Raw genomic sequence first — 26,936 nt, forward strand, 5'->3', positions numbered from 1 at the left:
TTAATGACACAGATGCTTGCACCAACAACCCTTGTCGGAATGGAGGAGTCTGTAGCCTCTCAGCAGGCGGATACACTTGTGCATGCCCAGCTGGATTCAGCGGGAACAACTGTGACCAAACATCAGGTAAAACCAGTTATTGTTTAATCATTTGAAATTTGTAAAATATGTTTTCTATAAATAAAAGGAGCACGATATTTCACTTGTTTTTACCAGATGCAATATCCTACCTTGAAGAAAAATTTGTTACATTTTTTTTTTTTTTTTTTATGTTTTCATTATTTATATTTCTGTGATTGTTAAGTTTTTGTATTTGTTTGATTTATGCAGTTAATCCATGCAGTAGCAATCCATGTTCTGCTGGTTTCACTTGCGTGGTCTCTGGTAATGGCTATATATGCCAAGCAAGTGAGTATCCTATTTGTTTTCTCTCCTAAAATTGTGGATATTTTGTGGGACCAACTGCCAAACACCTGGTAAGTGTATTGGCAAAAAACCCCAGAGAGAACTGGGCAGAGAACTGGGGGCACTATTTTTGTCTCTTTGTGAAAACGGCATCAATAAACTTGTTTTGCATACAGGGGAGGGGGAGTAGGGGAGTAGTAGTTTGGGTCAGGACAATAGCCAATCTTGCTCTTGCATGTCTGGACTTGCTCTTGCTTGTCTGGACAAGTTGTTACTTGTTTTCCCTTGCGTGTGTGCATAATGTTTGCTAATGGCTTGCCCCCTGTAAATACATACGTCACAAATTCTTCAGCGCACTTAAGCAGCATGTAATTGTGAAAGTTTTCTTTGCTTAATTGTCACCAGAGATGCTTTGAAGTAACTAAAATACATGAGCAGTAAGAACTTATAAAAAAGATTGAGATGTTTTACACCACCAAAAATGGAACACACAGCACACAGTCGTGAATTTCTATATGTACCAGCTTGTTTGTCTATGGTGTCGAGGATTTTCTATTGTTCCTCTTCTCTTTTCCACTGTTTATGCTCTAACTTTTCTAATCTAAGCACCGTCGCCAGTTCCGGGGATATTAGGGCCACAGTACAAACTAGGGGGGGGGGGAAGGGGGAGGGGGGCACACTGGTTGTTGCCGGTTGTTGGGGGGGAGGCAGTTGGTCTTCAAGGGGGAAGGGGGGGGCAGCCCCCTGGGCACCCGCTTGGCGACGGGCCTGCATATAGGATAACAAAATCACACACAAATCTGCTTTAAGTACTCTCAATCTGAAGCTTTTTATATTTTAGATTTCATTTCTTGCGAGCTTTCAACTTTAAGATTGTTTTTCTTTGGTTTGAAGTTGCAATTTTTTTTCTTTGGTTTGAAGTTGCAATTTTTTTTCTGTAGTTACTGTAGTTGCTTGTGGCTTTGCTTTCCTTTCAAGCAGTAGATGCTTGCTCTGGTGTTGACTGCAATGGAGGGTCGTGTTTTGTCTCCTCATCCAATCCAAGCTCGTATTTGTGTACGTGCCCTATGGGACGAACGGGACAAAACTGTGATATCAGTGAGTATACATGTCTCCAGAACAACGGGTTGCCAACTGGTTGAAATAGTAGAATGGATACAGTAGGGGAACACGTGTGGGAGGGAATGCTTTTTGAGTGCAACATCCCAAAACCTGCATTGTAAAATTTTAAGACTAATTTTCTTCAAATGTAAAGTAAGTTAGGAGATTTCACATTAAACAAAACAAAAACGATAAAAAATGAGAAAGAAAATAGGGCCCATGATAAGTAATAGATTAAAAACATTTTTTTAAATTTTGCATCAGAAGCATTCTGATTGTTAAAGATCAAAGTTTTTTTCAGTTTGCAAGGTTTTGATTCCACATAGAAAAAGGCTTAATTACTTTATGTGCTAAGCGCAAATTGGTCGAAAACCAGCCATATGCATATAGATTGTATTATAATTTCCCCGGTAACTTCTACTTGGTAAGCACACTTTGTGTGAGCTTAGCATAGACTACTTTAAAAGCTTTTTAAAAAAATGTTGGCTAGTAATGAATATGCATGAACATTGAACTGGCTGAATGAATCTGCTCTGGCCAAATCCTGTGGTTGGCTGTTAGTATGCTTGAAAAATCTGCCAAATGTTGTCTCTATAATCCTGCATCTTCCTATAAATCTGCAAACCTGAATTTCCGTTTTTGCTTCTTCAGTTTTTTATTTTGTTTATTTTGCATCCAGATATTCTATAGCGGTGCTGACAATTTTGCTGGATTGATTTTGGGATTTTAAATTTGAAAAACGTCTGGCATACTGACTTGCTCAGAATGCTTGGCACATTTTAACTTTTAATTCTCCAGACCAAAGACACCGTTGCTAATCACATGATTCGGGCAAGTTCTTGCATAGTTATGTAAGAGACGCTCTGCTCCAATACATTGTTCACAATGGGTGAGAATGGCACAAAGACACCAGACCATGCCAGAGCTGGGGGTTGCTAGCATAAGGCTTGCCCCGAATCACATGATATAGTAGTCTCTTTGGTCGGGAGAATGCAAAGTCAACATGTGCAAGGCATTTGATTAAGTCAGCATTCCAGATTGTACTCAAATTTAACTTGCAAATAGTATTAGTTCCTCGGGGTGTATGGGGTGTTGGGGTGTTTGTTTGTTTGTGTTTTTTTTTTGGTTATGCATGGTTGTTGTTCTTGGTTTTTTTAGTGGATGCATGTGCCGGCGTGAACTGCAACTTTGGTAGGTGTTTCACTTCGTCCACTACACCAGATTCGTACATTTGTTCGTGCGACAGTGGCTACACAGGCAGGCACTGTGATTCTTTGGGTGAGTGTCTTAAGGGATGAACCAAATTGATACCAGGGTCCATGATGTGAATTGGACATTTGAATATATTTTGGGCAAATTTCCAAACAAAAAAAACTGTCCCAGGCCAACAAAAGTGCCGCTCTCGTGGTTATAAAGTGCTAGTCTGAGTATCACCTGTTATACACGGAGCCCAGACTCCTGTCTAACGTCTGATATGTCAAAGCATGCAGATTTATGCGATCTCGCGCCTCGGCCAATCGGAGTTGACTTTTCTAAATCTCGACGTCATTTCATTCCCAAATCAGGACTAAAAGTTTGATTGGTCAATTCGAATGCAGTGTGTTTGTAATGCAGCAACAGCCGGGCGTGTTATCGCGTAACATGATAACAGCGCGCGTGACGTAGGGCTTTTTAATACATTGTCTATGACGTGCAATGGGTGAATGACCGAAGACCCGATATAGAAAGCACCCGCTGATTGGTCAAAATCTGGGAAGTCAAGAGGCGGGGTCTTGCCTAATCAATCAGCGAATCTACTCACAAATCATAGACCCATGGCATTCGCCATGGATCTATTACATAGACTAATAAAGTGCCCCCTCGAAATGAAAAAACAGCTGCACCTCAAACACACGCATATAAAAGCATGTGATCGCGCTACAACTGAACTGGATATCAAAAGCAAAAGTGTCCCTCTTGCAATACAAAAAATGGTCTCTCTACATAATTAGGTGAAGGAAACACAAAGAGCAAGATGGACAACGTATTCATAATTTGTCCCTCGTCATATAGGTATATAGCGAAATGAACGGGACAACATCCTTTTCCTCCACTTTCACACAGACGGAAGGTGCCCCTTTTTCTGAGCAAGTGCCCCTTTTTGTGTTGCTCCCCCTCCCCCCACCCCCTTCCCCTTCCCACTTTGAAAAGCGTTCCACCGCCCCTGACTAACAGAAAACAGGCTAGCTTTAGTAGGGAGGTGAATTGCTATCTGGGCAACATGCCATCAGCAGTCAAAAGTGTTTCCTCCTGTTAAGGTCCAGATATGCCTTGAATAAAAGAAATTAAATAAAAAAGGCAAGCTTTTTCAGGCAATAGAACGGAAACATTGAATACAACGGAAACATTGTGTTACTTGCAGTAGTGTGTACATAGATTTTTGAGGTGATGTTTTAGCTTGCTCGGGAAAATGTGATAAAGTTTTGCCACATGAAACAAATTTCCTAATGTTTTGTTGGCGGTTCTGTTCCTCCCTTTGAAACCGCCCTAATTTCTTCATGTTTTGGCATACAATGCCAGATTTGTCTGATTAATTTGTTAATTTTCTTTCCGGGTGTAAATCTAGTTAATGATCCGTGCAGTAACAACCCTTGCCCAAGCAGCACAGTATGTGTCGTGTCTGGCGCTAGCTTTACCTGCAATCCAAGTGAGTAGAAATTGCAGTATGATTTTGCTTTTAGAGTTGTGGACACCCCACGTCAGACACATTTGTACCGTGCCCCTGTAATAACAAAAAAAAACCTGTGCAATTCTTTGAGGGTAAATTGCCTGAGTGAAATCGCCCTGTCCCCCCCCCTCCCAACTTATCAATAAAATGTTGTATCAGAAAGGTTGTGTTTGTATCTACAAAAAAAGGTTTTAGACAATTAAGCCAAATATGAAACTGAGCATCTGGCATTATCGGTTGGGCACAGTCAAAGGCCGCTATGACGAACATCCCGAGATCCACAGAAATTGTTTGTGATAGCGATCATTCGTTATAGCGATTTTAAGCTGCCGGTGTTCTGGTAATCCCTTTTCAATAAATGGCGCCCTTCAGAACTTCACCCTGCACGCCTGGTAGTTACTGAAAAATGACTTTGAACATGTGCCGACTATTGAATTATGTGTTATGCAGTTTTTGATCTTACTATACCTACAGCAATGGGTGGCTTTCCCCTTCTATTACTTAGGGAAATAATAGCCTCTTGTCACTCTTCTGTTGATATTTATCAACAACAATGTTCGGCATGTTTTGTACACGAAAATTGGGAGCCAAGAATGATGTTTGATATAGCCAAATGTTCGGTATAGTGGTGTTCGGTATAGCAACGTTCAACTGTATAGGGGCAATTCCATGGTTACTCACGTTACACTTTTGATGTACTTTTGAATTTCCTTGGGCTGTAATTACTTTACTGAAAAGGCTTAATAACTGTTATCCCCATGGTAGATAGAGTAGGCCTAGACCTACCTAAGCACCAAAGATGACATCCAGACAAATGTGTTATGTATGATAAACAAGACGCACAAACTCAGTTACTCGCGTTACATTTTCGTAATGTAACTGATTTTGTGTGTCTTGTTTATCATATACATAACACATTTTTCTGGATGTCATCGTTGGTGCTTAGGTAGGTCTAGGTCTACTCTATCTACCATGGGGATAACAGTTATTAAACCTTTTCAGTAAGGTAATTACAGCCCAAGGAAACTCAAAAGTACATCAAAAGTGTAACGTGAGTAACCGTGGAATTGCCCATCGGGTATCTGCGCATCTGTAGCAGCCCTACACTGTTGCTGTTTTGTCAAGAACACACGAATCCAATTTTCTTTGGCAAAACCATTTGTTCACGTCAGTCGTTGGTTTGCTTGTAAGTGCTTCAATATCTTATCTGAGATTCTATCCTGCCCCAATGTACAATTTAAGCGAGTTTCATTTTTGTGTTGTCAATTTTTTTTGCATTATGTTTCTGACAATTCGTCAGGAGAATGCTTTCACAGCATGGCCTGCATTGGTTATGTGATGCGAGGGAATGTTTTTAGTGTTTTTAATTTTTGTTTTTATTTTCTTGTGTTATCTGTTCTTTTTGTTATGCATGAATGTTCTTTTTTGTTTGTTAGCGAATCCATGTACAAGCGTAAACTGCAATAACGGACGGTGTTTCACTGCCGCGTCAACACCAAATAGGTACATTTGTGTGTGTAACAGTGGCTACACGGGCATGCACTGTGAAAGCCAGGGTGAGTGTAAAAGTGGACAAGGTTTTATTTAATTCAATAACTTACGCCATGTTAAAAATGTATTGTCCGTGTTCTTCAACAAGTTCCTTTTTTTCTCCCATTAAACAACCATTTTTTTTAGTTGTATGTCTGCAACCCTTTGGTTGCCTATGCACACTGCAATGGGTCTATACAGGGTGAAAAAAATGAAACGGCATACGACCACTACTTTGAGACTCAAACCACCTGTACCAATTGATGGAGAATCCTTTGAGAGAGAATTATGATACCAAAATATCCCGATTCGGTCCAGTAGCTTTTGCTGTAGAGCCTATTTTGTAAAGGGTACTTCTTTCATGTGGGTATTATTACATAATAATCCCACTATCAATTACAATGTACGTCAAATTCCCGGGCGTGGTTTAGTAATTCATCGGGACAAAAATGACCCCCACCTTGCTTCACAAAATAGGCTCTAAAACAAAAACTACTGGACTGAATCGGGCGATCTTGGTTTCATTTTTCTGCTGATTTTCCATGATGTGGTATATGCGTCTCAGGGTAGTGATAGTACGAGGTTCCTTTTTTTGTTTTGTTTGTTCGGACCACCCTGTATAGTCCTATTATCGGGGCAGGATTAAGTGCTCTGTAGGTCCTAGGTACCAGTGTTGCGTAGGACCTACTCCTCCCTAGGCACCAGCACAAATTTCGAATGTTGGTGCTAAGCTGGACTGAGCAAGCCAGGCCAAATTGGTAGCTCAAAAAGCCTTTTTGGCACACTGTGGTATTTTCGTAGGCCCCTAAAAGCCCCCTGAATTTGTAGGCCCCGAATTGTTCGTACGCCTTAGCACCTTCTGTGCCTATGTTTGATAATCCGGGCCTGCCTATTGTTGATTCTTATACTAATAGGGGATGGAGATGTGAAAAGTGATAATTCCATAGTTGTAATAGATGTAAGCTGAAGTTTACAAAAAGATGAACATCATAAATTAAATAGTTTCCATGGGGGTGTGGAGGGGCACTTGGCTTCTGGCAGTGACTAAAATTGTTCAATTGAGAAAGCACTTCTGTCCCCTGGCACACCCTCATCCCCCTTCCTCCCCCTCTCCCCCCCCCCTCCTCCGTCTTAATCCACCCCTTGAGGAGATACCTCATAGCGCCTAAGCATAGTCGATATATCAAATTTTTTGATTATTCAATATGATTTTGATATCGATATCGCCGATAGCAATTTTGTAATCATATCGAAAAATGTCAAAATTTTCGATATTGAGGAATGACATCGTAAACATTGAAAATACAACAGATTACCGTCAAAATAAATCTCCCGTCTGTGCTTTTACTTTGTGTTTTGTCACGTTTGCTGTATAATAAAATAAAACTCGGCGGCAGCTTGTGACTCAAAATACAAACATCGCAAAATGCCAAGCGCCGTCGCTTTGCGCTCTGTGTTTGCTGGAATTTGTGGTCTCCCAAATGTAAAACCTAAAAATAAACCGCCCGTTTTGGACAAACTGTCAGTACTGAGATTCGTTTTAAAAAAGTTTGAGCTATATGCTCCAGAGAAAGCCTGGGCAAATTGGGACTTCAGATTTTTTTTTTTTTTTTTTTTAATCCAAGGTTTTTTTTTAACCCACTTTATGGTGTGTAACTTATACTCCCGATATTGGATTTCCAATATATCAATTGTTGAAAATTCTGATATCGACAGTGCTTAAAAGCGCTGCAATTCATAATAATTTGCGACGAGTATCATGAAATTGGGTGCAAAATCGCTCCGAACATTTCTAGGTTTGGCACGACTCTGGAATGCCCATCTGAAACGGGTGTCAGTCACTTCAAGTGGTCAAACAAGGCTTGCGTTGCATGAAAGTTTCTTTGTTTTTGGTGTTTATAATTTATTTTTCCTTTCTGGACATGTATCTTATATTTCATAGTTCCAGTCAATCCATGTGATAGCAACCCATGTCAAAGTGGTTTCACCTGCACACAGTCTGGTTCCGGCTTCTTTTGCCAGTGTGAGTATATAAACACCGGCAATCGTGGACCTAGCACAAAAGGGTTAGGGCTCAAACAATAAGTCCACGATATACCGATAGTCTGCGATTGAAATTCGTATTCAAAACCAATGAGAGCTGTTGTTTAAAAGTTAACAAAGTACAAACAAAGGAATGAGGATTAGGGACAATAGAGGGTCCACGATTGCCAGAGTTTACAAAGATGCTTGAGTGTTCACGTACCTTTGTTTTTCGTCTCAATTAAATCAGGTTTTATTGTTTTCCCCTAAGGAATTTCATCAGGAGTGATTAGAACCTACACTATGAAAAAAAATTAAGTTTAATCCAAGGTTCTGAAATAAACTCCATGATTTTTGGTCCCTGCAACCCCTTGCTACAGGCCTGCATCAGGTTAATTTTTTTCCCTGCTTTTAATTTAGGCTTAAGTCTAAGAATGGGTTCTCTTTTTGTCCTGAACATAAAACCATGTTCTCTTTAACTACATAATAATCACAAACACTATTAATCAAGGGCGGATCCAGAACACAATTTTCGGGGGGGCCAAAAAAAATTTGGTCCCCCAAAAATGTGGGTCAAAAAAATTACGGCGTGGGGTTCGGGGCCCCCTTAAGGGCCCCGAAAAATTTTTGGATTCTAGATGCTCTGTGGTGTGATCTGAGGCAATTTCTGACCACTTTAACCAATGTTTTTTTGAGGAAAAGATGGTGGTGTACTCATTGCCTGCCTTTATTGCGATGTCACATAAAAAAAAAAAAAATTGGTTTCGTTTTTTTTTGGGGGGGGGGGCCATGGCCCCCTTTGGCCCCCCCCTGGATCCGCCCTTGCTATTAATAATTCTTATGGGTATTCTCCTTGAAGATGCCCTACAGTAAAAAAAAAGCCTGAACAAAAACCTGAATATTTTACAGGATTTAACTCTTCGTTTTCGCTGAACTTGAGGCTGAATGTCGGCCAATTTGTATCTATCTTCTGGTAATAGTTTTAAGCCGACCGTAAAAGGCTGATATAGTTGGATTTACCTGTTGGACTGTAAAAATTCGTTGTAGTTTTTAATGTTTGTTATTTTCATTATTTTATTAATATTCTCCTCCCCTGCAGCACCATGTGCATCCCAGCCTTGCCAGAATGGTGGTGTGTGCGCCGTGTCAGGAACTTCCGTTGTCTGCTCCTGCCCAACTGGCTACTTGGGAACATTCTGTGAAATCCCGCCAGGTAGGTACAAATAACCAGATTTTTAGTTTGTATACGATTACTTCTTCGTCATCAGTCGGTACTTGACCCTCACTAGATTTTTAGTTTGAAATGCTAAACAATTTGACTTTGCATGTATAAAGATTTGTACCGAGACTAATAGGCCGTCCAAATATGTTGCATTTGGTGTTGTTTCCCTTGATACTCATCAAGGTGCAGTCCATCATTTGTAATTTGTGCATTTTGTTCATTTGAAGCAACAAAAGTGCTCAAAATCTACAGACGGGTGCTGAACAACTAACCTGATGAAGTTTCAGCTCAGTGAATGCTGTATATTTAGAGAAAAATAACATTCTAGGATCTCGATTTCAAATCAAACGTTGCTGAATCCTGTTTTAAATTGGGCCTGAATTCAGTGTCCGAGACATGTTCTCACTGAGCTGATTGCAGCTATGAGAGGTTGCACACTGATCCGGCGAATTATAACAAACATGTGCGCTTGTGAGTCAGGTCAACCCTTGCGCGCACTTTGCCCCAAAAAAATTTAAAAAACGGAACTTTCAAACGATGCATCATAGGAAAGGCCTTCTTTCATTGATCTGTTCAAAATGACAGCATGCCTGAAAGAATATTTCACAGGGAGTTTAGTCCTATTTATCTTTCAACCAAGTATGTTTTTCCACCATAATTACAACAGTTACCTTTTGGATAGCTGCAAATGATGGACTGTAGCTTTAAGGCAAAAGGTAACATAATGGTCTGACATTGGACTTCTGCTGGTCGTTTACCATAATATAATTTAAGTGAACAAAAGCGGCTTCGCTCTATAACTAGACTAGGCCAAAAGCCGCAACCACCTCTGTGTAAATTGCTCACCTTGCTTGCGGCTGAGCTTGACTGAGGTACCTTGGTCACCTGACCACAAGATGTGACCTTATTGGTCAATGAACACTTTATGATTTACAGGCAGAAAGTTTAACGCCTTTCCCCCAGGTTGACCTTGCGAGGACAAAGAGGAGTCGGCAACTGGTTTTTTAGGATTAAGCTGCGCATGAGCTGCGACTGTCGTGAACATATGTCAGCCACCAATCTTTAGCGATCTGAGTGAAACCGCAATGATATTAAGATTATCAGCATCACTCGGTGCTAAAAAAAAATCAATAGTCGCAAGAAAAAGTTTAACTTAGGCGTGAATCAATTGAAGTCAACCCGTGTGAAGTTACGATGTTGTGCGCAGATCCAGATCATCTTATTTTGTCAGAATCATCATCACCTCGTGGTTGACATGAGCATGGTTGCGATTATTCTGTGTGGAGATGCGGCTATCCGTACGAAAATCACACGATTATTCAGTTTTGTGACCTGAGCATGACATTTGTGCTTGATGATGTCGGTTCCGTTGCGGCGCAAGCAAAACGCAGGTCAAAACTGAGGGCAGCTTAAGGCTCCATTCCATCATAGCCTTGATCTCAACCTCAGCCTTCCCCCCCCCCCCTTCCGTTTTTTCCTCAAACTAATCCCATTCTCACACTTGTCTGTTCAAGATGCCTGTTTCAGTGCGCCATGTCTGAACGGCGGGGCGTGTCGTTCGACTTCAGCTGGGTATTCCTGCACCTGCCCCAGTGGCTACCAAGGCCAAACTTGTGGTGTATTGGTTGGTGAGTTAAATTTAACTAAAAACTCTTCAATTCTTGAATGCCCGGTTCAGACAGGCAGTTGCGCCAAACCAAATAAAAGTTCGATGTCTGAAACAGTTAGGAGAGACTAGACGTGCCAGATGAAGCGACTTGATTTCAGACGTTGCTATAGTCATGAGCCGAACTTAATGCAAATGTATGTAAATAAGTGGTGACATTCACAAATTAGGACTACAGTCGATGTGTTTAACATCCGACGCAGTGCTTAAAATTTGAAAGTTTTCTTTTGGCAGAATCAATCCTCTTAAACAGGAGATTTCAACGTCGTGTTAAAAAGCAATACCTTATATTAAATGTAGGGCCTACGTACCTCTGTCGCCCCTATACAACACAAGAAAAAAAATTTAGCGAAAAACCGAGATTTCCAGTATCCATTTGTCTCGAAAAACAAATGATCGTATGTGACGTGACGTGCAAGAGAGGACGCGAGCGCACATGGCATGCTAGCTGTATGCAGAAATTCCTGGATCTGCCCCTGATTTCCTTTATACCAAAATGTATTACATTGTATCTGTTCCTTTTAAATGAATCCATAAAACTAAAGTTCGCACGGGCGGTTTTGGGTTGTACAGGGAGTACTAGGAAGGGTGGTTTGGGGACTGTTTATATAGGGACTAAAATACAAAGTCTTTTCCCTTAAAAACCTAATTTACTTGCCTCAATAGACCTCTTACATGGTGCAAGACTTCTTTCAATTTGTCCTCGTAACTTCCCTCCCGTTGTTCATGTTTTTTGTTTATCTTTGCAGATGCGTGTGCCACTTTGCCACCGCCTTGCTTGAATGGGGGAGCATGTACCCCGCTGGGTACCAGCTATCAGTGTAACTGCAGGGAGGGCTACCTAGGTTTCAACTGTGGAACCGGTATTTTCAAGTGGAACATTTCTTTTCCGTTTTATTGGAATCTTTTTAATGGACTACCTACGAAAGCGCCAGTGTGCGCACACATTGTTTGGCGTGCATTTAAATTTCATTTGAATCAGCTTAAACATCCAAGTCTTATCAGTTTCTGTAACTAATTCTGTCTGGAAAAAGGGACTCACTTTCGGTGTGAGTCACTGCAAGAGCATGGGCGAGTTTCTATAAAAACTTTGAAAAATACTGATGATTCGTTCTCTTTTTAGCTTCAGTGTTTTCTGAATATAAACTTTCTATTGTAACTTTTATGTTGTTGGTTCATACTCAGCACAATTTTCAAAGACACCAGTGAGTTTTAATTTCATATTTGTTCAACAGGGTGCACATTTTCAATATCAGATTTAAATTGACCAGCCATACCAGGCAATAAGCTTATGATGGTCGACACAAGTTTGATTTTTTTTGGGTCACAAGCTGTTGATTGGCTGTATCGTGTATCGGCAAAGTACCATGTGATCATCCAATTTCACCAAGATTGGCCACCATTGCAGTACAGGCAAGCTTTTAGCTAGCAACCACATAGTGCATTGTAAACTAGACAGCAGGGCTTATTTACATGCAAATGAACCGTAAATTCTTCTTCACAAGGCATATTTGTCACCACCAGTTCCCTGATGAACAGTTGTCGTAATCATGTCGACTCTGCACAGTTTTTTTTCCACCCACCACAGCTTTGAAGGCTTGCCTACTTCCAACAGTGTGCAGCGGTATACAATCTTAACCTGCCACAATAGACCTTGATCATGCTGCCACCATTTCAGTCAAGTTCCCTGTACCCAATAACAGTACTAAATGATAATATTTCTTGTGCAAAAAGGAACCAGACTATTTTTTCCTTCCATCCTCGCTTTGGTTACATTGATTTGAATGGGAAAAAATATCAAGTTGGCCGCAACATGATTATGGTCTATGGCGATGCTGACTTTCCGCGGTACCCGGATGTCGGCTGGGTCATGTGGGCCAGTGAGCGATCCCTATACAGCTCTTATAAAACTATTGTTGGTGAAACCACATTTACAGCATGTGTTGGTTTGTTTCTCCTTTGATGTTTCATCAGTATCCGCTTGTGCATCGCAACCATGCCAAAACGGAGGAAGGTGTTTTGTGCAGAGCTCTGCAGACACATCCGGCTTCTTCTGCGACTGCTCCAGTACTGCATTCACTGGACAGTTTTGTACAATTCTTGGTAATTGTCATGAACTTGAATCTTGTCTAGTGTTGCATCAGATCTGCCCCTCTTACTTTTTTTCCCAGTAAATTTTAGTTCTTGAAAACTAAATGGAAATACCGCCCTCGGCTGGCAGTGCGCAGAACTGATTAACCCTGTCTTTGATTCCCTAAGGATGCAACCCTGTATTAAAATTCCCATAGACACCAGTGCTAAATGCCCATACTTCAAATTTCTTTTAAAAATACTCAGAACTCTCACAGGTATTTAAGCTGCAAAGAAAAATTATGATCATCATGTCATCTTTCATTTTCTTTTCATTTTTTGATGGGTTGACCATTGACTTTTCAAGAAATTCTCACCTAAAGAAGAGGACCCCTATTTTTCCCAAAGCGGAAAGGTAGCCATCTTGAAAAACGATCCCTTCACATCATGGCAAAATAGCGCCACTTTCGACCACAATTGCATCCAAAATGCTCAGAATCGGAAGCCCCAAATCCAGGCCAGAGGTTCATTAACATATCACTTCAATTCCCCTATTTTATGGCTCTCAGAATATAGAATTCTCTAATATAGAATATTTTGAGAACATCACTTTTATTCATGAGCTTGGCGGATGGATGTAGGCAATACCGTCGTGCACCCCTAAGGCCTTTAGGTTCCACAAAACCTAAAGAAGGCATCGGCCATTCACACATTCACAAATTTTGAATCCACCCTTTTTCAATGTTGTCATTGTTTATTTTTGTTGTTTTTTTCCCAGCCATTTGCAGCAACTCTCCTTGTCAAAATGGAGGTACGTGCATTCCCACTTCAGCGACGAGTCGCCAATGTACCTGCCCAGCTACGCACACTGGAACCAGCTGTGAAATGCCCGGTAGGTTCAGTCATGTTCACTTTGAGCTGGTGGATTGGTAAATTTGAAGACTACACAGTTTTTTTTTCGCCTAAGCATAAAAAGACTGAATGATGTTAACCAGCTTCTCTGGGCTTCAGAGTCGAATGCTTTTGTCAGATCAACAACAATGATGTAAAGGTCCTTGTGTTGTTCACATCACTTTTCCGGTATTTGTCGAACTGCGAAGACCGTGTGGGCTGTTCCACGGTTTGTTCTTAAGCCGCATTGGCTCTCTCCGGGTGGAATTCTTCTGCAACGTTAGTCTAGGGGCTGGACATTGATGTTATGATTTGCTGAGCTCCTCCTTCAGATTGGCTGCTAGCTCGGCACAGGTGGCTGGGTTTTTTAGCTTCAGAAGGGTAAGCTCTGGGTTTTGTCGGGATGGCTGATTCCATGCTTTGGTTGCAATACGGAGAGCTGTTCTAGCAATGATCAGGCGATGATCACACCACACAGTGGAATGCTGACGAGTCAGATGGACGTCACGTTGACACACAATGATGTGGTCTATATTAGCTGCCAGTGCTTGGACCTAGGTTGCATCCATGATGTTTTGAGCCTGTTCAACTACTGGGAAAAGTGTGTTTGTGATGGTGAGCTCATTTGTGGCGCAGAAAACCTAACAAGAGGGTACCATTGCTGTTCACTTTACCTACACCATGGCTGCCGATTACTTGGTCCCACACATCAGAGTTGCGACCCGCTCTGGCGTTGAAGTCCCCCAGCCAAAATGTTGTCATTGACAGGTGTAAATGAAACAATTTGTGACAGATGATCACAGAAGGCCTCTTTCTCTTCATCAGGACAGGCGCGTGCTTAAAAAAAAGGGAAAACATGTTCTTATTGACGGATTGAAACTTAAGCGCATTCGGTATTCCTCTCACAATTCTACAATTGGATGTCTAATTGCCCCACGATGCAGTGCGGTTCGCACTGCATTATGGGAAACCAGGACTTTCACTGCTGACGTCACGCTACCACTTGTGTCATTTCAAATGGCTTGTCCTGGAACTGTTGCTTAGTTCTCAGAGATTCTAGTTTTTCAAAACTAATAAAATGTACTGTTTCCCTCTGCAGTTACCAACCAAGCTTGCAACAGCAGCCCGTGTTTGCGAGGGGGAAACTGTGTGGCCACCACCACTGGCTATAGCTGCAACTGTCCTGCTGGTTATTCAGGCCAACGCTGCGAACTTGGTAAAAACAAATTAACATCCTCACCATTTCAAAAATCTTAATATCTATATCCGATTCACAGTAGTGCCTCTAGTTACGTGTGCAGTACGCGTTGCTTATGGATCGGGCTGTGCATCGGAACCGGGTACCCGAGAACCCGACTGTTGATGTCAGGAACCGGTTCCAGATTATGGGGTCGGGTACCCGTAACCAACTTTGCAAATTACTTAGTAAATTCTCAAACAATGAAAAAGAACGGTTTTGAATGTCATTTGTGGGACTTTTCAAAATGAAAACCAGGCAACATGGGAAAACATAAAATGTATTTCACGTTCAGGACATTCGCAAAAATTGCAGTTTATGTTGTAAAGCTATGCTCACTGTACACACTTGTATCTTGCTGTATTGACGCACCATAGTATTATTGTGCGGACCTAGATGAACAATCTGAACAGCAACTTCCGAGATTTGAATTTTGGGGATGGGTTTCTTTAAAGGGAAAATACATCATTTGCAAACATCAAAAAATAAAACTACCAAATCATTTTGAAATACCTTGCTGGACTGTAAGTGAATGACAGTGTAAAGCATCCTGTAAAATCATGGCACCTGGTGTACTGTCATTTTCAAGAAAAGTGGTATTTTTGTATCAATTTCCAACGCTGATCGGCCGATCAGCGTTGGAAAAAAACTGGCTTTTTTTCAAATACTGGCCCCAGTTGACCATCGCACTTGTTTGCAATCGATTATACACCTATGAACGGGTACAAGCCAGCTAGACTGATTCCCTGACCTTACAATTCCCCAATATATGTAAACTGCTCTGTTTCTTCTTAAATGGAGTCAGGGAACCAGACTACAGGAAAATGATTGTTTTTCTTGGTTTTTATAGCATTTTCGAACCCAAAACCTCAAAAAAGTCAGTCTAACTATATTTGATATATATTTCCAACCCCCCAATTCCATCCATTTCTGAAAATTACAGCAAAAGCAAATGATGTATATTCCCTTTAACGGTAACCCAGGTACCCGTGTTTTTTACAATGGAGTACCAAGTTCCTGTACCTAACCCACACATGCACACCCCTAGTCTATTCGGTGTAGTAGTCCGCGCATGTATAGATGTTATACTACCATGTGACAAGGGCAGATCCAGAACACAATTTTTTTGGGGGTGCCAAAACAATTTTTGTTCCCCGAAAAGTGGGTCCAAAAATTGTCCGCCCCAAATTTAATATGAAAAGCAAGGGGGCATGCTAGTACTCTTCATTGCATTGGTACATGGTGGTGTATGCAGTGGCTGCCTTTTTTGGGGGGAGGGGGGGGGGGCAAGGCCCCATTGGCCCCCCCATGGATCCGCCCTTGTCGTGTGAAAAGTTGCTTTTCTGTTCCAGTTTCCATTACCACGCTTCTGTGTAAATCTGTTCCTTTAACTGACCTGCATCTAGTTGTGACCCGTCCAAATTTAAATCCCACCCTTTTTGTCCATTTGCTCCAGGCCAGTGCACCCCGACCCTGTGCCAGAACAGTGGTGTGTGTTTCACCCTCAGCGGTGGCACCGATTTCTTCTGTAACTGCCCATCCACCCACAATGGAATGTACTGCGAAACTCCCGGTAAGACAAATTATATCCATGGTTTACGTCTTCCTTTTCTTGTCACGTCAACATGTTGCAAATAGCACAAAACACTGTCTGGTAACCTGAGCGACAGACGACTCACGACATATTTTTCTGCACCCGATTTCATGAAACTCTTCGTAACTTACGATGCATCGCAGCGATGCGACGCGTCGTATCTCTACGATGCGTCACAGCTGCGACGCGTCCTGCGATCCATTTCACAAAACACGTTGTAAGTGCGACGCGTAGTAGGTGTATTTATAGCACAACTCGGTGACTGTTTTATGTATTTAGTCAGCGTACAGTAAATAGTCTTCTGATATTCAACAAAGAGTCGTCGGATCTCAGCTCAAAATTTGTTAAAACGTATAACAAAATGGCTGCCGTGCGATGCAATTTTGACGAAAAACAAGCTCTCAGTGGACTGTATAGCTACTTTGAAATTTCAACTGCAATATTCCAGTCTAATTCATAATTATTCAATGAATTTTCTATTTACAACTTTACACACATTGCCTCGGTTTTATGATCTCGTTTATGTAATGTTTATGTCATTAAATTGGCTAAGAAAGAGATTCTTCTCATTTTGCGATGAACACTAGACACGTCGTAACTTGCGACGTGTTTTAAGCCATTGTCAAGGAACTTACGAAGCGTTCAGTACATCGCAACTTTCGTGAAATGGATGATACGACGCACCGCGAGTTGCGACGCTTCGCAGTGCTTTGTGAAATCGGGTGCTGGAGAGACTTGAAACAACCCCTCCTTATTATCCCACACCAACCACTTTTACAGTCACCTTTACTATCATCTCAAATGTTTAATCTTGAATATGAGGGACTATCTTTAATTGAATAACTTTACAACATAAACCCTTTGCACCCCACTCCAAGCCGTCTGTCAAAGCACCCCTAATTATCCCACTCTGACCCCATACCCTTTCACCCCCTGTGTAACGTGCACTCACATTCTATCTGCGTCCACAGTTTCTAAAGGGAAGATCCCATTCACTTGGACCTTTTGGAAAGAAACACCGTGAATGCTGACTGATATAATGAAATAATCTGTTGTTAATTTGCAGGTTTTATTTTGGTGTCTATAATCTTTCTTGGCATATATCCTCATGTTTTTAAAGATATACATGTGATCTTACTGCAAAGAGACACAGGATTCTTGTGCCTATTGGTCTTGAGTTTATGCAACACACTTAATCGATTTAAAATAAAAAAAATCAACCCAGAGTTGAATTCTTGTCCTCTACAGGGTGAGTCACAAAACACGAAACCCATAGTCGGGACTATTGTTTTATTGAAATTCTGCATGTAGCACTTTCCAAATCTAGGATATGAAAGCGCAATTCATTAGCTTTCTTTTAGTACAAGAATCATTCAAATCACTTACGTAGTTTTCAAGTTACGGCATATTAAACACAACCACCGTTTTAAAGTTCTGTCCACAGATCACACAAAAGGTGAGCGTTCTTTCGGCAAACCAAACACAATTCACACACATCCCTATGTGATTTGTTTTCATTTTGCTGAAAGAACACTTAACCTTTTTGTGATCCGTGGACAGAACTTTTAAACGGTGGTTGTGTTTAAAAGTCTGTAACTTGAAAAGTACATGAGTGATTTGAATGATTCTTGTACTAAAAGAAAGCTTATGAATTTGGCTTTCATATTCTAGTTGAAAGTGTTACATGCAGAACTTCACTAGAACAAAGGTCCCAACAGTTGGGTTTCGGTTTTTTTTTTACTCGCCCTGTAGAAGTCCTGACAAGTCAATCATTCTCAAGTGACAAGCCAGTCAAACGAAATGTGACAAGGGCATTCTTGTGTCATATTGCATCCCCTGTTGTGTTAACTGACTTGTGATTGACTTCACCATTATTATTTATTATATAACCGACATACAGATCCTTGTCATTTGATTGGTGGAACTGCATGACATCACGTGACATTCGTTATTGCTCGCATTCACGCCGGGGCTCAAAAAGTCCCATTTGCCCATGGGGAATGGGAAATACTATTGAACAGTTAAGATCATTCTTGTTCCACGACGCGGTATTTGTGTGCAAATGCATGCTGGTGTGCGCGTAGCACGTATTGTTCCAAAGAGCCAGCGCTACAGTGTTGGGTTCAAACATTTTCATGAAGGGGTGGTTCGGAAGAGAGAAATACATTTTCCACCAATTTTGTATTGACAGAAATGAAAGTTCAAATATCAAATGACAAGGATCTATATGTCGATATAAAACAAATATTGAGTGGCTTTAAATTGTGAATGGGAGGAATATTTTCGCTCGGTAAAATCTGGACTTTTCCAGTTCACTCTGCTTCGCCTCCTGAAATGGAAAAGTCCAAATTTTAACTTGCAATAACATTCCTTCCATCCACACTGAGCCACTCAATATTGTTTACCATATCATGGTACTTTGGCATGTTGTCATGCTTTCCTTGAAATCCAGTGTTTACTCAAAAGTTCATTTTTTTGTTTCTGGTGCCTGTCTTTCCATTCTATATTTATCCTTTTTTATTCATTAATTTTTATTTTCTACAATATGTTTTGTTGTGTTTTGTTAATAACCCCTCCCTGTAAGGATGTGACGTTGCGTTTAATTTTGTAAACGTTTAAAAGAATCTTTTAAACGTTTAAACCTGTAGCCATTCACCAAGGCTGACGTATGCTCATTATGTCTGCAGACCGGTGTGATTGACATAACAAATCAACAATGGCAGTCATTGAAAAACTAAAAACTTAACTACGTGTGCCTGGAATGTAAATCAAGTATTGAAGTGCTTCAAAGGTTTTATAAATTAAATTGGTTTGAAAACGTCATTAATTATTTGTGCTACGTAGGTTTAACTCACAGGAAGACTGCGTGAACGGAGATCCCTTTTTTAGAATTCAGGTTTCGTTTAAAACGTTTTTGAAAAATTTCTAAACGGATTCAGAATTGTTTTCGTTGAAACGTGTAAGCGTCACATCCTTACCTCCCCGCATGCAATTTTTATTTTGACCCTGTGTATTAACCCTCTTGTCACCACCCCCCTCACCGTTGTAGTCAATTCTTGTGATGCCAATCCCTGCATGAACGGTGGGACTTGTTTTGCCTTCTTTGGTGGGATGGGTTACTTCTGCAACTGCCCGCCAATGTACACTGGTTCACAGTGTCAGTCCGTTTCAGGTAATTCTCGTTTCCTGTCAACTGATTGTCACTTTTTATGACCAAAAGACAAACTTGCAAAAGTTGAAAACTTGTTTTTTTTGTGATAGTGCTGTGCATTTTCAAATAGTTTGACTGAGTCGCTGACTTAGTCGCTGGCTCAGTCACTGACTCAGCCGCTGACTGAGTCACTGCCTGAGTCACCGACTGAGTCATTGACTGAGTCACCGACCGAGTCCTCAAAAGAGACTTAATTTTGGGACTTGTGTGGTTATACTAAATATTTGATAAAAAGTATATTACTCAAATGCAGCTCTCACAAATTTTGACTCATTTTGTGGATTGGGTCACATTTTTTACCTTGCATGAATGAATGTGTTTTTTTTTAACTGTATTCTAATTGTTTCACAGATGGTTAATAATAATATATGTTAAAATAACACACTTAAAACAAACCAACAACACTTCTTTTTGTTTGGCTCACCAATTTTTATTGACTGTCATGAGACTTTTAAAATAGGAGTAAGGTATATAACGCCATTAACAATAGTTTTAACATTTTAACCATTTGCCCATTCACATGCTTGAAAAAAGACCCAATTTTTTATTATTGGAAACTACCTTGTACTTTTGCCTTTGGGTAAAAATTCCAGCTTGGGGTAATTTCAGAAAGCTACACCGTGAACTGTGAACAGAAATTTGTTGCTTAGACAAAAAAAACACCTTACCAGCCAAACTGCCATATGATTCACATTGTCCAAAGCTGGTACCCATATGATTGGAATGTAAACTTGCTGAGCAGTTACTGTCTGCGTAGTAACTCCATGACATTTGTCACTGGGCCGGATATTTCACGGAGCTGTTAAAGGTAGCATCCTTCATTTGTAATTTGTGCGATAAATTCGTTTGAAGGAATAAAAGTGCTCAAATTCTAAAAAGAAGGACGCTGAACAACTAACCTGATGAAGTTTCAGCTCAGTGAATGCTGTTTATTCCAAGAAAACAACATTCCAGGATCTCGATTTCAATCAAAAGTTGCTGAGTCATGTTTTGAATTGGGCCTGAATTCAGCGCCGAGACACGTTCTCACTGAGCCGATTGCAGTTACGTATTGTCACACACTGTATGAACCGACGAATCATTGCAACCACGCGTGCGTGTGTGTCATGTCAACGCTTGAGCGCACTTCGCCGAATGTACTAACGGAAATTTCCCATGATGTGTCTTTGGACGCATCGTTAGAAAGGCCTTCTTTCATTGATTTCTTCATAATGACAGCTTGCCGGAAAGAATAATTTCACAGGGAGTTTAGTCACATTACTATCTTTGAACCAAGTATGCTTTTCAATAATAATTACGTCAGTTACTTTTTATATAGCTGCAAATGATGGACTGTACCTTTAAAGTAGAAAATGTTGCTAAGCAGATTTATGTGCTTAGCATGAATCAGACAGGAGCCAGCCACAAGCAATATCAAGTGAATGACACTTTGCCTGGTAACCCATTTTTGCTTAGCAATTATTTTCTGTGCTGAGCATATTTCTGTGCTTTGGCAGTTTTATGAATGTTGGCCTGGGGATAAACTCTACTTAATTCATTCCGTGGCCACAGATTCCTGCGAGCCCAATCCATGTCAGAATAACGGAGTGTGTAACATCAACGGCAATAGTTTCTCGTGTCAATGCCCAACCGGCACCAGCGGTGATAGATGCGAAATCCGAGGTATGGACAAAATTAAAGATATATTCCCCCGTGCTATTTTCAAGTTCCATCCTGAAGAACAGATTCCATTTCTAAATTGCTATTTTTTTGTCAATACAAAAAGTAATTCACTTTTGAATGAGCCACCAACCCTCAATAAATCACCCCCATGTATACTTATTGAATTATTAGTTTACAATTTCAATTTATTGGCTGCCAGACAATAAATCCATTCTTGTGGGGTAGGCTGGTTCCTGCCCCACAATCAGTATCGATAGTGTACGGACCGGGAGCCAGTCTGCTCACAAAACGCATCTGTTTGTGACCAAAATAAAACCTTTTTTTTCCAGAGGGTTGCATACGTCCAATAAAAGGAAAAAGGAGAAGTTTTGGTTGGAATTAAAACGTAAAAGTAGAAAACCTGTTCACAGAATAAAAATCGAATTTGTTGAAGAGTACGGCATGGCGAATGCAACTTTAATTAAAAACTGAACGTGATCTGGTCACTAAAAGTTGACATCTTAATACTCTTTCAATAGTGTACCTGGTGAAATAAATACCTAGTGACTGGTAGTGAGTGCACTAGTGCTGTGCATTTCTATATACACTGATGGTTATAATAATAATTGATAATAATTGTGCTTATAATAATTACCAGGAATGGGTCATTAGGGAGACTTTCCAATAGACTTGTGCGGAAATTTTTTTCCAACTTAAATGTGCCCTAACCCAATATTCCCTTGTCCTTTTCCCACGAATTTCGGTATTTTTACTTATTAGACCACGAGCAACAAATATAACCCTATTGGGACACTAAAATTTTGCTTCTAAAGGTGGGCTGTGACATTAGGGAGACAGTTATGTGTCTTCCTAATGACCGGTGTCTCCCAATTATAACGTGTCTCCTTAATGGTACATTTAGTGGAATATAGCACTTTCCATCATATCAACAACCTCAAAGCCCTTTACAATCATTACCCCGTTCATCTGGCCATTGGACCAAGCAGCATCTGTACAGTGTATTTCCAGTTGTTCTTTGTGTTTTCTTTGGTCGGGAGCCCAAAATAGGGTCCGTCAGAATTTCAGAAATGAGAACCAAAGAATTTTTAAAAAGGGATGCCCTTTTAAAGAAGCATCAGTGCCCTTCTTTAGAAGACTCTTTGTCATTTCAAATCTACAAATCTACCAGTCTACACATTTTTAAAAAGTGCAATATTAATTGAATCAAAGAGATCCAACAGAATTTTGCAAGATGTTTTAAGAACAAAAATATTGCTCATCTCACTCGGAAAATATCTTACTAGCCATATTCATGTACAGATTCTTGCTTAAGGACAGAGTCCATGATCATCTGGGAGTCTGAACACTTCCACAGAATTCAACTTGAAATTCAACCTCTTGCCTACCCATAAATATAGGGTGCTGTGGTCCAATGGTTACGGTGTTCGACTTGTGTGCCGTGGTAAATGGGTTTGAATCCTGACCGTGGGAGCATGGTGCTTGTGCTCTTGAGCAAGGCACTTTACCATAATATTGCTTTGTCCTTCAGAGGGGACATAAAGCCTTAGTCCCCGTGTGTTGTGTAACGCACGTTAAAGAACCCAGTAACACTTATCGCTAAAAGAAGGGGTTAGCCCCGGTGTTTCTGGCAGTGGCTGCAATATGCGCCGCAGCACCTTGTCTACCCTTATAAGGTGCTTCATAATGGGTCTCATATTTCTCATACACTTCATTTACCTGCTATTTAATAAAAAGACATAATTTCCAGCGCCTTGAGTACCTAATTGTTGGTAGATACCTGCGCTATATAAGACTCCAGTATTATTATTAACTCAGCTCATGTAAAAAATTCTGTATGTGGAGATTTTTAGCAAATAAATTTGTTTTCCTGGTTTTCTTCCCAGATCTGTGTTTGGACAACCCCTGCCGCAACGGAGGGACTTGCACCAGTTTCTCACAGTCTTCCTTTACCTGCACTTGTCCAGAGTATTACTTCGGAATATACTGTGAAACATACAGCCCACCAGGTAACTTGACCAAGTCTAAATTCGGAGAGTGGTGAATCACTTTGAGGGGGGGGGGGGGGGCGCGATAACTTAAGACTCCTCAAAATAAAGGGCCTGAGGCACTGGAGCTCACAAACTTGAAAAATGTTAGTAGATTAAAAAAAAACACTGACAAAAATGTTCAGTTTCAGCTGTAGGGGAGTGTGGCCTAGTGGTTAGGGTTCGTGACTCTTGGTCAGAAGATCAGGGGTTCCAATCCAGCTGCTGGTCATATGTTGTGTCCTTAGGCAAGCTACTTCACCCCCACTTGCTTCTCTCCACCCAGGAGTATAAATGGCTACCGGCATTAGTCAATTGTATCACTAAATGATCAAATTATTTATAAGCAGCAAAATTTCCATTGATCTTCTCCTGTTGGTAATATTATATGTGTTGTGCAAAATGTAGGCTAACTCCATGCACACATCTCGATCACTGTGAATGCATTTCATACTGTACTTTCGTATGAAGAACTTTGTACATGAAACCCTATTGACAAATTTGTGACAAAAGTGAGATCCTGTAAACAGGAGAATAGCCAATCAACAGCCACGAAGTTTAACCAATTGCTGAGAAGGCTTGGAGGGGCAACCAGCCAATAAGAATTCTTGTTCTGTGACACTTGGTAAGGCCTGGCTATGGGCCAATGAGACGTAGGGTTGGTTCTTTACATTCTAGAAGTAGAGAGTTTAGGCGGGATGGAAAAGTTGCTGGCCAGTCACTTTTGTCTCAGCCTCTGAAGAAACAACTTGGATAGCAAATTTTACTTCACAACTTTTCATTCTGGCTGAGGCTTGCACACACAAATTTTCTGTGTTGTTTGTGATTTTTTAATTTGTCTGATTATAACTTGGGAGTAACCTGCGATAGACTAGCATCCCATCTGGGGGAATAGAAATATTCTCAGTCGTTTTTACATTGGCTTGTGACAGACTTTGATTACTTCAGCTGTAGGAGGAAATCCCCAAGGAACTATTCTGGTAGAAACCCATAGTTAGTTAGAATCAGTTAAGGGCCTGAAAACTCAATCTAGGAGACGGATGAGATTCAAACCTGGGAACCAGGATTTGAAAGTAACATTGTGCCAAAATTGTGTGAACCAACGGTACAAAAGGAGTTAAAATAATCACCAGAGCTACTTAACAAAACTTTTGCAATTGAAATTATTGTCTTTTTTTTATCCACTTAATATAAATAGTTACTGAAATGTCAAACTGTAATTAATATATCAAAATGAGAATCTAAATATGCTCTTCCTCATTTATAAGGCAAAAAAAAAAAAAGTCTCTGGTTTCTGGTATGCGCGCGCGTCACCGTAGCCATGCGCGTCGGCAAAATGAAAAAGTTTTTTTTTCAATGAAAGATGATGTCTCGAAACCGCCAAACTCACTGGTTTGACTGGAATCCTGCTGCTGCACAATTTTAACGTGTTTTACATGGGGTTATGATCGAGAATAAGCTTTATGTGGCCTCTCTGGACTCCCATATATTTGCACTAAGTTTAGTCGGGCACCATTTGCAGTCATCAGCCGACATTTGAAGCCAAAAATCAGGTAAAAAAAAAAAAAAGCCGCGTCGCCGCACCACTTTTTGGACAAGCTCCATACCAGAAACCGGAGACTTTTTTTTTGGCCTAAAGTGATTCAGTGAGAAAAAAAGTTCTCAAGACCAATTTTGTCGGAGCCGGTCACATAGTGGAATGAATCCTTAATCTTCCCAATAAAACATAAAACCTTTTGACTATTTGTTTTTTTCGTTTCGTTCCTGCAGCAACACCCTGTACTTCCAACCCATGCTTTTCTGGAGGGACCTGCATTCCCATTGGAACCACTGCATACCGCTGCTCCTGCCCAGCCAACTACGCCGGTGTTCGTTGTGAGAATTACATACGTAAGTACACACATCCATATAATAATACGCAAGTCTCTGTTTGGATGTGTGGATGTTTGGACGTTTGGATGTTTGGATGTCTGGATGTTTTTCCAGGCTTATTCTCGGCAGTGGCAGGTCCCACGGCTCTCAAACTCAGTGGGTGGGTGAGTCTTGGTCCAACTTCGATTATTCAACCTTTGTTAAGCAATTGCGACCCCAGGGGCCCCTCCTGGGGGGTCCTCTCTCTTACTCTCCTTACGTTGCTGTTGTTGCATCTGAAAGAGGAACTCCCAAGCTACACGCCAATATGACTATAGAGGTCCCTGTTCATATGGGTCTGTATGATACAGCGTAACAAAAACAGCAGCAAATTTGGGGGGCGAAGAACAGGTAAAAGGTTATAAATTTCCAACAATTTAGGTCAACAGATTTTACGTCATGATTTGTTTAAACACCCCTCTAGCTATGTAATGGTATGTGCCTCTCATGAGTAAAACTCCTTATATGGAAATTGGCGCAAATTGTGCCATGTGGCGCAGAACGCAGCAGTGTCTGTGTAGTGTGAATTTAGGACTCTATGAAATACGGAATCATGGGTATAGTATTGCACATGCCTTAGTGAAGATAATGAGGAGAGTGACTGGTCACGTGAGAGGTTCAACCAATAAACCGGTAAAAGGGACCAGACTTCATGGGAGTAAAAGTTTCATGTGACACCGGAAAAAATGAGTGGAGTGCTGTGGCCTCATGGTTAAGGGCACTAATTCGTGGTCTGCGGGTAAAGCTGCAGGTTGTGGGTTCGAGTCCTGGCGGGGTCATGGTGCGTGTGCCCTTGGGCAAGGCACTTTGTCACTCATTGCTTCTCTCTACCCAGGAGTAAATGGGTACCTGTGAGGGCAGAGATGGTTATTGTGATTGAACTAGCTTGCTTGCACCTAACAGGCAGCATCAAGCTGTATACTCCCCAGGGAGCTGAGATGGTATATGGAATGTTTAATTGGCCCAATGATAAGGGGTAATAATAATAATGTAAAGCGCTTTGATCTTAGTTAAAAAGGGCTATATAAAAACCTGTAGTTATTATCATAAAACCAGTCGGTGTTTTATCAACCATTTAAAACCACTCTGTAATAGGCTGTCGACCAATAGGAATGGGTGAGGTGTCTGAGGTATTTATGAATAATATACATAAGGCTTTATCATTGCCCCTGGTAAGTTACAATGTAAAGCGTTTGTGTATGGATTTCCACACCGTGTTACATTCAGAGCACAAACACCATGAGATTAAAGGTATTTAAGTCTCAGATGATCTTCCCTTTGGTACCTTGAAAGTTTGGTCAACAACTTTGTGCGTAAGTAATACTTGGTCATCAGGGCCCAATTTCACGGCGCTGCTAAACAGTTAGCAGAAAAGTTGTGTTTAGCATAGCAGAAACATTTGCTAACCTTAAGCACTATTTCACGGCGTTTGTGTGCTAACGGTCGCGCGTGCATGAAGATCTCTATTGTAACGTCACTAAGTTAAGCACATTTTTCCTCTGAAGTAAGCGTGCCTTTTGCTGTGCTTATGTTTACGGTCTCCATGAAATAGATGGAGACTCTGTTAGCAGAAAATCGTGTGCTCAGCAGCGCCGTGAAATTGGGCCCAGTTGGTATCAGAAAATTCACTCCAAGGAAAATAGCTTGGCAACAGTACATTTGTTTAATGTTATCCTGTGGTTG

The 26,936-nt window shown here is 40.9% G+C and overlaps 1 protein-coding gene across 28 annotated transcripts in view; it reads left to right on the forward strand.

The window, feature by feature from the left end:
- Window positions 1-26,936, forward strand: part of LOC119727753 (neurogenic locus notch homolog protein 1-like) — a 93,290-nt gene that overhangs the window by 28,846 nt on the left and 37,508 nt on the right. For 17 of the 28 annotated variants that reach the window (XM_038199857.1, XM_038199897.1, XM_038199810.1 and 14 more), the window contains 17 exons: window positions 13-126; window positions 331-408; window positions 1,384-1,503; window positions 2,665-2,784; window positions 4,112-4,192; window positions 5,650-5,769; window positions 8,865-8,978; window positions 10,502-10,615; window positions 11,403-11,516; window positions 12,628-12,756; window positions 13,502-13,615; window positions 14,714-14,830; window positions 16,308-16,424; window positions 19,495-19,617; window positions 21,208-21,318; window positions 23,202-23,324; window positions 25,113-25,232. In XM_038199857.1, coding sequence (XP_038055785.1) covers window positions 13-126; window positions 331-408; window positions 1,384-1,503; window positions 2,665-2,784; window positions 4,112-4,192; window positions 5,650-5,769; window positions 8,865-8,978; window positions 10,502-10,615; window positions 11,403-11,516; window positions 12,628-12,756; window positions 13,502-13,615; window positions 14,714-14,830; window positions 16,308-16,424; window positions 19,495-19,617; window positions 21,208-21,318; window positions 23,202-23,324; window positions 25,113-25,232 — 1,929 coding nt within the window. The remainder of the gene's footprint in view (window positions 1-12; window positions 127-330; window positions 409-1,383; window positions 1,504-2,664; window positions 2,785-4,111; window positions 4,193-5,649; window positions 5,770-8,864; window positions 8,979-10,501; window positions 10,616-11,402; window positions 11,517-12,627; window positions 12,757-13,501; window positions 13,616-14,713; window positions 14,831-16,307; window positions 16,425-19,494; window positions 19,618-21,207; window positions 21,319-23,201; window positions 23,325-25,112; window positions 25,233-26,936) is intronic. The other 11 variants (XM_038199900.1, XM_038199925.1, XM_038199930.1 and 8 more) reach the window with 5 other exon arrangements.

The sequence above is a fragment of the Patiria miniata genome, unplaced genomic scaffold (genome assembly GCF_015706575.1).
Source record: "Patiria miniata isolate m_02_andy unplaced genomic scaffold, ASM1570657v1 HiC_scaffold_1, whole genome shotgun sequence".
Classification (NCBI taxonomy): Eukaryota; Metazoa; Echinodermata; class Asteroidea; order Valvatida; family Asterinidae; genus Patiria; species Patiria miniata.